Raw genomic sequence first — 13,291 nt, 5'->3', positions numbered from 1 at the left:
TGCGTCCGGCCCCGATCGTGTGGAGAAAAGGACTGATGGGTGATGCGTGGGGCGGAGCCAAGGTGGACTGGGTTACGGCCACGTGCCGGGCCCAGCGCAGGAAAGAGAGGAGGGACACATTTTTGAAAAAAAATGTGGATGCTTTTTTACAAAGGGCTCCGGTCCCGTCCCACAGGACGGAGAGAAGTCCCCACAAGTATGGAGGAAAGGGGGCGGGACGTAGGAGTATTATTAATTTATGTATCCATCAGTTATAAAACATTCATAAGAAGGAGGCATTTATATAAACACACACATACTTCAATACTATTTCACAACACTTTTCAAGAGGAGTAAAAGGCAAAGATTATTATAACATGAAAGATTACAATTATTCTTAGACCGTGTAGATATTTTGAGTTCACCAGAAGAGTCAATTCAATTCAATAGACTAGGCCAAAGTCAATGGGCTAAAGCGGTTCTGGTAAACAGTAAAGTGTCTGCACAAGTAGAAGAATCTTGTTAGGTCACAAGCGGATTAGGCCTGCGAGTTGCAAAGGTTTCAAGAACTTTCACCGCAAGAGGTAAGTACTCAGTCTCATTTCACATTAATTTTCAAATGAAGAAAAAGATGCAGCTGATGACTTCTGTTCTTGCAGATCTCGCTGTTGCTGGGCCTCAGTCGTGGGGACAAGAGGGAGGACGTTTGGGTTCTCCAGCACTGCACTGGGACTGGTCAAAAAGCTTGCAACTGGCAAACTTCAATTCTGGTGGTTGTAAGTAACGCACACAAGCTGGTGTCCCGCTCTCTGGTTATAAGGGTTCCTGCAGCACTCTGAGGAAAATTCAACCTGCTCCGAGAAAGGTATCCAGGTGGCTTACTGTCGAGTTGATTGGTCCCACCAACTCAAAGGGAGAAGTCGTCCTTGCAGGGCTGGTCTGTCGAGATGAACTTGGCGATTCGGACCTGCAGCAGGACTTCACCGGGCAAACCAACGGTCCAGGAGTTGCAGCAGCTGTCCTCTTCAAGCTCGTCTTCGGTTCTTTCGTTCCAGTGGTCGACTCTGCCTTCCAAGCCAAGAGACTCTTTTTTCAGTTCTCTCCCATTCATTCCAGCCTAGCTGTCATTCACCCATCAAGGTGGCTGTCCTTGCTGGACAGTCAGCCAGCCAATCGTCAAGAGTGCATTTGGGTCTCTTAGGAGACTAATCACAGCGCGTTTTGGGAACCTCCCTCACTTCCTACCCACCCCAGACACTTGGGCGCCAGAGGCAGTCTTCATTCCTGAAGCCCGCCAAAGGCGAATGAACAAAGGCCAAACCTGGTTTGGCGCTCAGAGACAAACTCTAGAAGGGCCTTTCCAAAATGAAATGGCGAAAAAAAGACCGGGACCTGTTTTTACAGAGGGGGCTCAGACGCCATCTTGAAAAACATGGCTCCTGCGATTTTAACGTTACTGGAGCTACAAATAGTTCGTGGTCAGGAAAAATCATGGTAGTTTGTTGCAAAACCACTGCCACCAGCCATTCTGAGAGGAAAGGGTTGCATTTAACAGCTACATGAGTATGTAGACACAATGGATACCAAGTAAGCCCTCCAGCACTCTATTGTAAGATAGGGTGTGATGGGTCTAGAAATTTAAAAAAAGACTAGTAAAGTCAATTTCACTTTACTTACTCTGGGAAACAGTATTTAAACCTTGGGAAAGCCCGAAAGGCTTCCCTATGCCACTGCACTGAGGGTGCTGTGTGACAAATGAAAAGATTATGCCTATGGAGTTAGACTCCATAACCAAAGAAAACACAAGAGTAAAACACCCATCAAAATACATGAGAGAGTGGGAAAAGGGTCACACTCTCCAGGTAAAAAAAAAAAGTCCTCAAAATCTAGCAAAGTTGCTGGGGGTCTCTAAGGTGAAGGGAATTAGGGAGAATTCTCAAAAATGTGCTAACACTGGGTATACAAACGCATCCCACTTACTCCGATTTCTTTACCAAGGAAGTCCAGGGGCAAAGGGTGTAGAAGTCACTTTCAGCATGGGAGTTAGGTCCCGCTAGTCAGCAGTTCGGACTATGATAAGAAGGTTCTGGAGACTGGACATCTGTACTTCCTTAGCAAACCAGGATGAAGACATCCATGGAGCAGGCAACCTCGGGAGACAACCAGGCAATGCTGGTCGGGTGCAACGGTCGTCCTCTGGTTGTCAGCAGGCTGCAATTCATCGTTGGAGCCAAGATCCATATGAGGATCTGTCAAATGGCTGCAGGAGACGACAATTAATCCAGGATTTGGACTGGGGTAACCCCTAAACCCACCAATGAGAATCAGCCCTGGCCAAGACATCTGCCCAGCAACAGACACTTGGGTCTGTCTGGACCTAGTCCACAAGCTAAAGCCGCCACACAACCATACCGCCCCTTTGCGCAGGATAGAGGCGGCTCTGTCCAGGTAAGGGCTCCATTTACAGCAATTTACAGACCCGAGAGGGCACGGAGAAGGCCAAGGCACAAAAAAGCCAATTGACAGGCGAAAATCCATGGTACTCTAAATGACATTATGCTGTAAAATGCAAAAGTGCACGCAAGAAAAGTAAAAACACGGTAAGAGAAAAACATTTGCAGCCACCAACCCAACCTGGACACTGTGTCGACTGCCAAAGATACAAAAGAAAGTTATAGGGACAGTGCCCCAACCGCACTTCACGGGAATGTAATGGGTTCAGCTTTTAAAATAACAAGAATTCCACTAGGTACTGATACCTAGACTGATCAGTTTCCCCATTACAGTAAGCAAAAAGAAAGGGAAGTAAAGCGGAGGACTTTACTTACCTCCAAAAAGTCAGGTCAGGATGCAGACAATAGTAAAGATAGGGTGTCTCATTAAAGTCTATAGCATGAAGGCTGCAAACGGAAAATCGTTCAAGTCACCTACATATTTTCTCTTAAACGCAATGTTCCCCCAACCAACTTGGTAGCTTGAAGACAAAATGGACTCTCAGTTGTGGATTTCTCCATATTGTAGCAGTGCCCATGATTTTAGAATTCTAGAGGAACATTATTTGATAACCAGGACTAGATGTAAGATGCCCTCCAAAAGGTCACGTACAGGAAGATCCTTTAATTCATTTACATTTATTTTGAAACACCAAACGGCACAGGATTTCTGATGCAATACTCTTACTACATGAACTGGACAACAAGTTCTTATCCCGCTTGTATGGACTGACTTCTAAAATGCTAAAAAAAATAATATAAAAAGGGTGCATCTCTGGGATTGTTATGAACTGACTTTTTCTGACAAAATGATTTACTAGTGATCCCACTCAGATTGACGATGTAGGTACTGGGGAGTCAACTTGTGTGCCACGAAGGGAATCCTGCTTTGAATCGGGGCTCAGGAAGCTCCTAGAAGGCTGAATAGGGGCTAGAAAGAAGAACAAGTTACTTTCTTACCTGGTAACGTTCTTTCGATGGGATGGTCCGACGACGTATTCCATATCTATGACATGTAATCACCACAGCTGTGCTGCTTCGGAAACTTTTTTTCGGCGTCTGTGTCCTGCGTCGATGCGCCATCGTCGAGGGCCTCCTCCGACGTCATCCGATGTGATAAGTAGGACGCACAACGCCTGTAGCCTCAGTTGTAGTTTTTTCCCCCGGAACGTGTGACACTAGTCAACTGCCAGTCAGACACAAAGCCTTGCGGAACGTAAGCTGCAATCGCAAAATAAATTGTGCAGCGGGGCAGGCAGGGCGGGAGTGTCAGATCCCTTAGACGAACTGCTCCTTGTTGACACGTCGTGGAGTAATTAATTCTTCCTATCAATGTGATTCTCAGGGGTACAAGAGAACAGACTGAGAAACTAATTGATCGAAAGATGTTGTAAATTCGTTGGAACCGCAATTGCTTCACGATTGTGAGGACATCCAGGTTACTCCAGGTCACTGCAGAGAAGTACAACTAATTACCAGCTAATATTGAACTCTCTAATAATGATTTACAATAATCAAAAGACTAACCTGCAGAGAAACGTGGCATTAAGCAAGGAAGTTCCATACAAATTGATCCTCAAGACTGATGAGTTCTGGAGACCACAAGTAAAAAAAAAAGGTATTTAGCAAAAATGTAACAAGAGGTACAGAGAAATGGCAAGAGAAGTGAAGGTTTCTTACCAGTGTTCTCAGGATGTGTGAGATCCAGGCGAGTACTTGTCCTTGTCGTCTCTCAGGAATCCACTCCGGTTCAAGGTTTGTCCAAATCACCAATCACCTGTCCCGACGGCACGAGGACGCCTATGGTGCCAAGGCAGTCTCTAGTCCAGCACCTCAACCTATTCCCGCCGGCACGAGGACGCCCAAGGACAACACGGAAAGAAAGGACAGTGGTACAAGAAAGATAGGAGAGAAAGAAAACAAGAGAGGAAGCGGTCACCAGCCTCCAAGGTCCAAAATCTACCAACACCAAATCACTGGGCAAGAATATCCTAGAACGGTCCAAGGTCCAAATTCCTAGAAGCTATATGGAAGGGCAATCCGGGCGAGAAATCCAAAAGACATAATCCGAGGTCAAAAGATACCAGAAAATCCAAGCATAAACAAAAGCTGCTGTCAAACACGATCAGAAGCAGCGACTGGAGGGCGAGGGAGAGTTAAATACCGGACTACCGGCAGTAAGTCGATCACGTGACCCAATGCGTAAAGAATCACGTGGGAAACTACGCGCCCACTGCCGTAATCTCCATGGTAACTTCCACGCAAAGCGTCGGAAACACGGTTTCCGACTAACGCGTCTGCAAAAGGCAGTTCGTGGACAAGACACCACCGCCCCCCGTCTTTCATCCGGTAAAAGCACCCGCTGCTGCCTGCGAGCGGACAAGGTAACTGGAGGGATGTTGCGAACCCGGGACCGTTTTCTAACAGGGAGCGATATGGAATACGTCGTCGGACCATCCCATCGAAAGAACGTTACCAGGTAAGAAAGTAACTTGTTCTTCGAGGGGACTGGGTCCTCCGACGTATTCCATATCTATGACAGACTCCCAAAGCAGTACCAGAGCAAGGAGGAGGGAAAGAATTTAGAATCAAAATTTAGAATAGCCAATCAAATAGCAGAGCAAAGGACCGCCTTGCCAAAGGCCAGATCCTGTGCTCGGATGGAATCGAGGGAATAGTGACGTACAAATGTATGTACTGAAGCCCAGGTGGCTGCATCACAGATGTTGCGAATAGGAACACCCCTCTGCAGGGCAGTAGACGCAGCCATACCCCTGGTAGAATGGGCCCGCAAGCCAGCCGGTGGGTCCTTACTAGCCAAGCGGTAGCACTCCGAGATGGCCAAAATAATCCAGCGAGACAGTCTGTTTCGTCACAGCTTGCCCCAAACGCTTTCCAGCGTAACCAATAAAGAGTTGATCGTCCACTCTGACCCAGGACATGCGTGAAACATAAAAGCTTAAAGCTCTCCTAGGATCAACCCTATGGAGCCTCTCCTCTTCCTTACCAGGATGCGGAGGAGGATAGAATGCCGGAAGAACAACCTTCTGGGCCAAATGAAATTCTGTCACTACCTTCGGAAGAAAAGAAGGACGAACTCTAAGGACAATCCTGTCCTTGTGAAATACAGTGAAGGGTGGCTTAACTGAAAGTGCCTGTAACTCACTCACTCTGCGAGCGGAAGTAACCGCAACTAAAAACACGGTTTTCAGAGTTAACAGCCTCAAAGGGCAAGAAAGTAAAGGCTCAAACGGAGCACCCATAAGAAACTTAAGAACAAGGTTCAAATCCCAACCGGGCACCAGGAAAGGTGACGGAGGGAATACATTAGTGACCCCTTTCAGAAACTGTGAAATTAAAGGGATTTTAAAGTAAGAACACTCTTCAGACGAGCGCTTAAAGATGGACAGCGCCGCCAGGTAACCTTTAATGGTACCCACTTGCAAGCCCCTGTGGGCCAAAGAAAGCAAAAAGGACAGAACCATGGAGATGTCACATGCAAAAGGATCCACATTCAGAACTCTGCACCAGTCGCAGAACTTACGCCAACGGCACAGAGACTTTGTTGCCGGCCTTCGGGCCGAAAGCAACACCTCCATCACGTCTTCAGGGAGGTCCCAATCCCTATACCTCAACCTTTCAGAAGCCAAGCGTGAAGGTTGAGTGATCTGACCTCTGGATAGAGAACCTGACCCCCCTCCCGTGAGAGCAGATCGTCTCGGTAGGGAAGACGACGCGGAGGGCAGATGGACAAGTCGAGAAGGTCCTGTTACCACATCCTCCGGGCCCACGCCGGAGCAATGAGGATCATCCGGGAACCGAACTTCCGTAACCTCCGCAGCACTTGCGGGATGACGGGGACTGGAGGAAACGTGTACAGCAGCGGGAATGACCACTCCACCACGAACGCGTCTCCTAAGGCTCCTTTTGGAGGAAATTCCCGCGAGCAAAACCTTTCGCACTTCCGGTTGACACTGGAGGCGAAGAGATCCACTTGAGGGGTCCCCCAAAGGGCGAAGATCTCCAGGAGAATCTCCTGAGCCAACTCCCACTCGTGAGAGATCGTGCTCTGCCTGCTCAGAGCGTCCGCCGTCACGTTTTCGTCTCCGGCCAGATGAACTGCCGAGATCGAAACTTCCTGCTGGATGGCCCAGAACTCGAGCTGCATCGCCTCCCTGCACAGAGGAAGTGACCCCGCCCCCCCCCTTTTTGTTGAGGTAGTGCATGGCCACTGTGTTGTCCGTCAGGATCAGGACACTCTTTCCTCGCACAGTCGGCAGAAAAGCCTTCAGGGCTAGCCTGACGGCCCTCAGCTCCAACAGATTGATATGGAGTCTGGACTCTGACGGAGACCAACGACCGCTGACTGTCAGCCCGTTGGCATGAGCTCCCCAACCCGTGAGGGATGCATCCGTCACGATCGTCACCTCCGGCCAGGGAAGCCAAAATGGAGCCCCCTTCATCAAGTTGCCTTCGACGGCCCACCACAGAAGGTCCCGGGCGACCGAGGGCGGCACCTGAACCGGGTCCGACATCCTGCCGGAGGACTGCGACCATTGCGTCTTGAGCGCCCACTGCAAAGATCTCATCCGCAGGCGAGCCTCTGGCACCAGAAGAATGCAGGATGCCATGAGGCCGAGCAACCTCAAGAACTCGAACACTGGGAGCGTCTGGGCATGCTGAAACTTGTGCACCATCTGCTGAATGTGAAGAGCCCTCACCTGGGGAGGAAAACACTGCCCCAGGGAAGTGTCGAGCACTGCTCCGATGTACTGGAGCCGCTGTGTTGGCGTCAAATGGGACTTCTTTAAATTGAGGGAGAAGCCCAGCCTGTGAAGGGAGTGGCAGGTGACGGACAGATGATCCAGGACTTGCTCGGGAGAGCTCCCCCTGATCAACCAATCGTCCAGGTAGGGGTAGACGTGAATCCCCCCCCTTGCCTGAGATGCGCTGCCACCACCACCATGAGCTTGGTGAAAACCCTCGGGGCGGAGGTCAATCCGAACGGCAGGACCCGAAACTGAAAGTGCGAGTCGCCAACCGCGAACCTCAGGTACTTCTTGTGCTTGGGATGGATCGGCACATGGAAGTAAGCATCCTTGAGGTCGAGTGACACCAACCAGTCCTGAAGCTGAAGGGCCTGGAGGACTTGAGAGAGAGTAACCATCTTGAACTTGTCCTTCCTGAGGAGTTTGTTCAAACCGCGCAAGTCCATGATGGGTCTCAATCCCCCGTCTTTCTTCGAAATCAAAAAAATAAGGGGAATACCATCCCTTGTTCCTCTCCGCTACAGGCACCAGTTCTATGGCGCCTTTCTCCAGCAGGGCTTGAATTTCCTGCGCAAGGAGCGGATCCAGACTCTGCAAAGAGAGGTTCCCCGGTGGATTGTCGCGAGGCCTGTGCCGAAAGGGACGACAGTAGCCGTGGGCTATGATCTCCAGAACCCACACACCTGAAGTAGTGGCACGCCACTTTACAAGATGCTGCGCCAGCCTTCCCCCAACCGGCGAACCATGGGATATGGCCTCATGACAGAGGGAGCGGCCGTGGCGTTAGCTGAGGGCAAAGAGGCAACTGCCCGAGCAGCCTTGGCACCACGGGTACCCTGTCGTCCACCTCTGGTACCCCTGCGTTGGCCTCTTTGACTGCCAGCTCCTCTCGCTTTACTGAAGGACGAGTAATAGTGAAAGGAACCACCCCTCCACTGCTGTCCCCTAGGACGAAAAGGCGGAGGTTGGCGAACTGCAGCGCCCAACGACTTCGCTGCAGCTTTCGAGGTCTGCAACCTCTCAAGGCTCTCGTCAGCCTTGCTGCCAAAAAGGTGTTCACCGTCAAAGGGCATGTTGAGGAGCCGAGACTGCACATCAGGCGCAAACCCTGACTTCAGCAACCACGCAAACCTGCGTATCACGGTGCTCGCCGCCATGGACCTACTGACGCATTCAGCTAAGTCCAAACCCGACTGAACTGACTCGCACATGGCATCCTTACCATCCTGGACCATAGCAAGGAAACCATCCCGTTCGTCCCCTTCGGGAATATGTTCAGCCGCTAACGCAACACAGTTCCAGAGAGTGTGTGTGAAACGAGACAAGGCACAAATGGAGTTGGCCGCCTGAAGCGCCATACCACCAGAAGAAAACACTTTCTTCGCCCAGCCATCAAAACGTTTGTCGTCCCTATCAGGAGGAATGGTAGGGTACGACGCCTGCTTTGCCGGGGCCGTGGCCGCCTGCACCACCAAACTCTCCGGAGTGGGGTACCTGGTCAAGTAGCAGGGGTCACTACTGGCTGGACGGTATTTTCGCGACAAGGATCTGCCCACCGCCGGGAGACTCTCCGGAGCAGTCCAAGCCGCCGCCACCCTTCTCTGTAAAGCCATATGGAACGGCAGTACCAGATCAGTTGGGGGACCAACATCAAGGATGTCTGTCAGATCATCCTGCACAAACTCCCCTGGGGGAGCAGACCAACCCAAGTACTCAGAAACCCTAGCCATAAGGCGCCGGTACGAGGAATCGGCATGAGAGCCAGGCTCAGGCCTACAAAACTCCACCTCCGGAGAGGTGTCCAGTCCACTGGCATCATGCAGTGACTGTCTCAAATCATCAAACTGACTATGGCCCGAGACAATGTCATCTGGAACCCGACTAGGAACCAGGCCATCAGAATCCTCATCCGCCTCTGAAATATAGTCCAGGTGGCGAAAAGAAGGCACCTGAGAGTGCTTGCTCTTAACCAGAGCCTTCCTAGGGGGTCCACCCGTGCCACGGGGTACCTCCGACACGAAAGGCGTCGAGCGAATCGGCGCCGGGGGAACCGGCATCGGCGCCGAGAGGATCGGTGTCGAGGAAATCGGCGTCGACGTCAGATGCAGCGCCTCCAGCATCGGCGGCGTTGACACAGCCCTCGAGGCCGGAGCCCCGAGCGTGTCCCTCGACGACATGAGCGTCGACGACTTCCTCGGAGCCGGAGCCTCGAGAAAGCCTGTCGACTCCCTCGACGCCTCAGACGTCGATGTCTTCCTCGAAGACCGCACAGGTGCACACGGTCTCGAACGCGTCGAGGGCCTTGGACCTGGAACGGGTACGTCGAGAACGAGTCCCCTTGTCCGAACGGGACCTCTCCCGTGACTCGTGCCGACCACTCTTGCGAGCGGTGTCTCTCGACCTCTCACGACCGACCCCACTCGGGGGCGCGGACGGCTTTGTACCCTGCGACTCAAGAATTTTCTTCCCGAAGAAAGCCCATTCCTCCGGCGTCGCACGGCTGGTGGGGTAAGCGACGTGCCGGGCAGAGTCCTCCGAAGAGGACCTGGAAGACGACCGGTGTCGGCGCTTCCGAGAATGCCTCGAAGAGGCTGAGGAGTGGCGAGACCGACTCCTAGAAGGAGACCCACGAGACTTCCGACGACGATGCGGAGAGTCACCCCTTGAATCATCCGTCGAAAGCCCCGCAGACTTCGACTTCCTGGGCTTGCACACCCGACCTACCGACAACTTCTTCTTACGTTCGCGTAAGGCTTTGGACGTGAGCGACTGGCAGTCGATACAGTCATCCGTGTCGTGGGCCTCCCCGAGGCAGGCGTCGTGCGAGTCCGTCACCGACATCTTGGACCCACACTCCCCGCACTTCTTGAAACCCGGACGCGGGGTCGAAGACATCTTCACACGAAGGATTTGCACAAAACGAACAGGTTCGAAGAACCGAGAAGAACAGAACTCAAAAGAGTCGAGGCGTGAACCGAGAATCACGAAGCAACACGTTCGCGGAAAAAACGGAACTGAGGCTACGGGCGTCGTGCGTCCTACTTATCACATCGGATGACGTCGGATGAGACCCTCGACGACAGCGCATCGACGTCATCGACGCAGGACGCAGAAAAAAGTTTCCGAAGCAGCACAGCTGTGGTGATTACATGTCATAGATATGGAATACGTCGGAGGACCCAATCCCCTCGAAACCCTACGCCTCTTGAAGTTAGAAGCGACCAGATGCTTTGCTGGAAATCTGGTCTTGTGAGAAGGGAGAAGCTTGACACAGCTATGCTCCCAGTTGTTACCAGTGCTGTTAAAGGCGGAGGAGTGAGGGGAGCAATCAAAGTGGTTCCACGTGTGCCTCCTGTATTGGTCCAAATCAGTCCATAAGGGAGGATACTATTGCAAGATTGGTGCCTTCAAAGGGAAGCAGAAGGCACAGTGATCCTTCCTCCTGTGCAAGGGTTTGCCTCTGCAATCTTGATGTGCACGTGTGGTAGATCAGTTGCGTTACTAATATCAGGTAACCAGGTGTCTGTTGCTTAAGCCCAGCTGTAGACAGCGTTTAAGTGTGTGATGCATGCTTGACCACTACTAGGATGCTGAAGCAGCACCCCAAGACCACTACAACTGAACTTAACTAGCACAAGGCATGCAGATCCGATTACGCATATGGTTTAGCGCAGAATGAGCAGCAAAGACGCAATAGAGAACATTAAGGCGCAAGACATGCACAGCTGCTTTCTTATGCTAGCGCTTAATGGAGGAGAGGACGAGCCGCTGGGCCAGGCGCATACACAAAGGTGCACAGGCATAGCCATGCATGCAACCCAGCAGGATGTATTTAAATGGATGGGATACTGCATTGCACCACACATTGCACCCGTCCCCCTCCTGCAAGGTAACATGCATGAAAGCATCAAAGGTAAGGACATTCCTCCAATCTCACCGCCACAGAGTATTAAATACAAGAACAGTGTATGACGGTGTAAAGGACATGTGGCACACGTCCCTCCGTACAGTAGTATATACACACCTTGCTGCATTACGTTTTTTCTTGCACCCACTGCTTGTTGGTACGTGTTAGCATGCGACCTTGTGACCGACAGCAAAACTATAAACTGGCCACAGCAAAAACGCGAAGTCCCTGCCAAAGAGCACCAGAGAGGTCAACAGTCGATACCATTTCGGACCTTGAGCTCATGAAGGGGAGTTGAACGTACCAATGACATAGATTTTCCCACGGAGGACACAGGCTGCCGAGCCTGAGCGGGAAATGCGCATAGGAGCCACTTCAGTCCACTCATTTACTTTGGGGTTATACACCTGCACCATGTCCATGCCATCACCATCTTCCAGAACAGCGCCACCTATAGGAGGAGCACAGCCAAAGCCAAATTAAAAAACAGCATGGGCAACAGAGGTTTGAAAACCAAGCTGAAATAAGTCATGCAAACATCATTGCAGATATATTTTCCAAACACATTTAGGGCAGTAACTACATTTCTTGAAAAATTGGCCAATTTAACAGATTTTAGATTTTGTAAAATTCTGCACGAGTATGGGACTGGCAAACCCACGGTTACCAGACGTACTATGCAGCCCGTTTCCTTTGTGTCTAGTAATCTTTTTGTTAGACGTCTGATGTCCCCGAAATGGGCTGGAGGCAGCAGAGTAAGTTCTGCATTTTTTTTTAAATGCAAATGCGAAAGCCAGGTAAGGCGGTACTAGCAGGTAGCACAGCCATTTCTGTGCTCCAGAAAACCCTGCCACTCTTATACTACTATTGTGAACTGTGCTGCACCCTACCTATAGTTGGCCATTTGCTTGCACTGTACTACACCCTGTAGCTAGCCACTGTGTTAATTTAGATAGATTTGTGAAGATTAGTCACGCATCACATTTAGACAGAATTGTGAAGACCCCACCACTCATACCCAATATCTTACACCTACACGCACCTAGCCTAATTATGTACCTGGCATTCATAAGTTAACTCTTGGTGTTTTCCACTGCTCTGCCAGCGTGGATTCTAGACGTTTCTTCCATTGCTCTGCCAAAGCTCATTCTAGATGGTTAGCCACTGTGTTGAGCCCCATAGTTAATCGTGCTGAACTATACTGTACCCTATAGTTACCCATTGTGCTGAACTGTGCTAAACCCTATAGCTAGCCACTATATTGAACTCTGCTGTGCTCTATAGTTTGCCAATGTGTTGAACAGAGATGGGATTACTGCGAACAATTAACTGCAACCACTGAAAAAATGTACCCCCTTTTCACCCCATAAACTCCCCCGCACTACCCCTATATGCATTATATACTATACCTGCCCCCCCCCCCACATATATATGGGTTGTAAAGGGGATCGAAATTAAAAAATAAGGTCGACATTTTCAGCAGTCGCAGTTAAATGGTTGCAGGAATGGTATGATCCCAGTTTAAACTGGAAAGCACCCTATAGTTAGTCTCTGCGCTGTGCCTTAGTTAGCTGCTGTGTTTTGCCCCATAGCTACCCTGTGCTCTGCCCCATAACTGTGCCCTATAGTTAGCCACTATGTTGAACTGCACTGCGCCACTGTGTTGAACTGTTCTACGCCCTATAGTTAGCCATTGAGTTCTGGGCCACAGTTAGCCTGTGCTGAATGTCGTTGCGCCCTATAATTACCCATCGTAAGGAGATACAGGCGGGGAGCACAGATATTACTTGTTTCCAGAAAACCCAGACCCTCTTACACTACTACTATTGTGAACTGTATTGCGCTCCATAGTTAGCCACTGTGTTGAACTGTGCTACCCACCCTAGTCTGCCATTGTGCTGCGCTTCATAGACATTGTACTGAATTGTGGAAGTAAATGGGTTGCTCCTAGATGTATGTTGGGGGCGCAGGGGAGATTCTGCTGTATTTAGATGTATTTTGCAGCAAAGGAAATGTGTGACAGCCAGATGAACTTCGGGGGGCAGGAAAGGTGTTGTACTTAGATGTATAGGGGGGGGGGGGCAGGAAGAATAGCCATGCGTCACATTTAGATAGAATTGTGAAGATCATCCTCCTAGAAGAAC

General features: G+C 50.5%; 1 protein-coding gene across 2 annotated transcripts in view; it reads right to left on the bottom strand.

Moving 5' to 3' along the window:
• Window positions 1-13,291, bottom strand: part of LOC138521846 (kelch-like protein 20) — a 263,869-nt gene that overhangs the window by 82,585 nt on the left and 167,993 nt on the right. For both annotated transcript variants that reach the window (XM_069634988.1, XM_069634987.1), the window contains exon 7: window positions 11,452-11,598. In XM_069634988.1, coding sequence (XP_069491089.1) covers window positions 11,452-11,598 — 147 coding nt within the window. The remainder of the gene's footprint in view (window positions 1-11,451; window positions 11,599-13,291) is intronic.

This window comes from Ambystoma mexicanum, chromosome 13 (assembly GCF_040938575.1).
Source record: "Ambystoma mexicanum isolate Mex_15411 chromosome 13, UKY_AmexF1_1, whole genome shotgun sequence".
In the NCBI taxonomy this organism is placed as follows: Eukaryota; Metazoa; Chordata; class Amphibia; order Caudata; family Ambystomatidae; genus Ambystoma; species Ambystoma mexicanum.
This window is presented reverse-complemented; position numbering and strand designations above follow the sequence as displayed.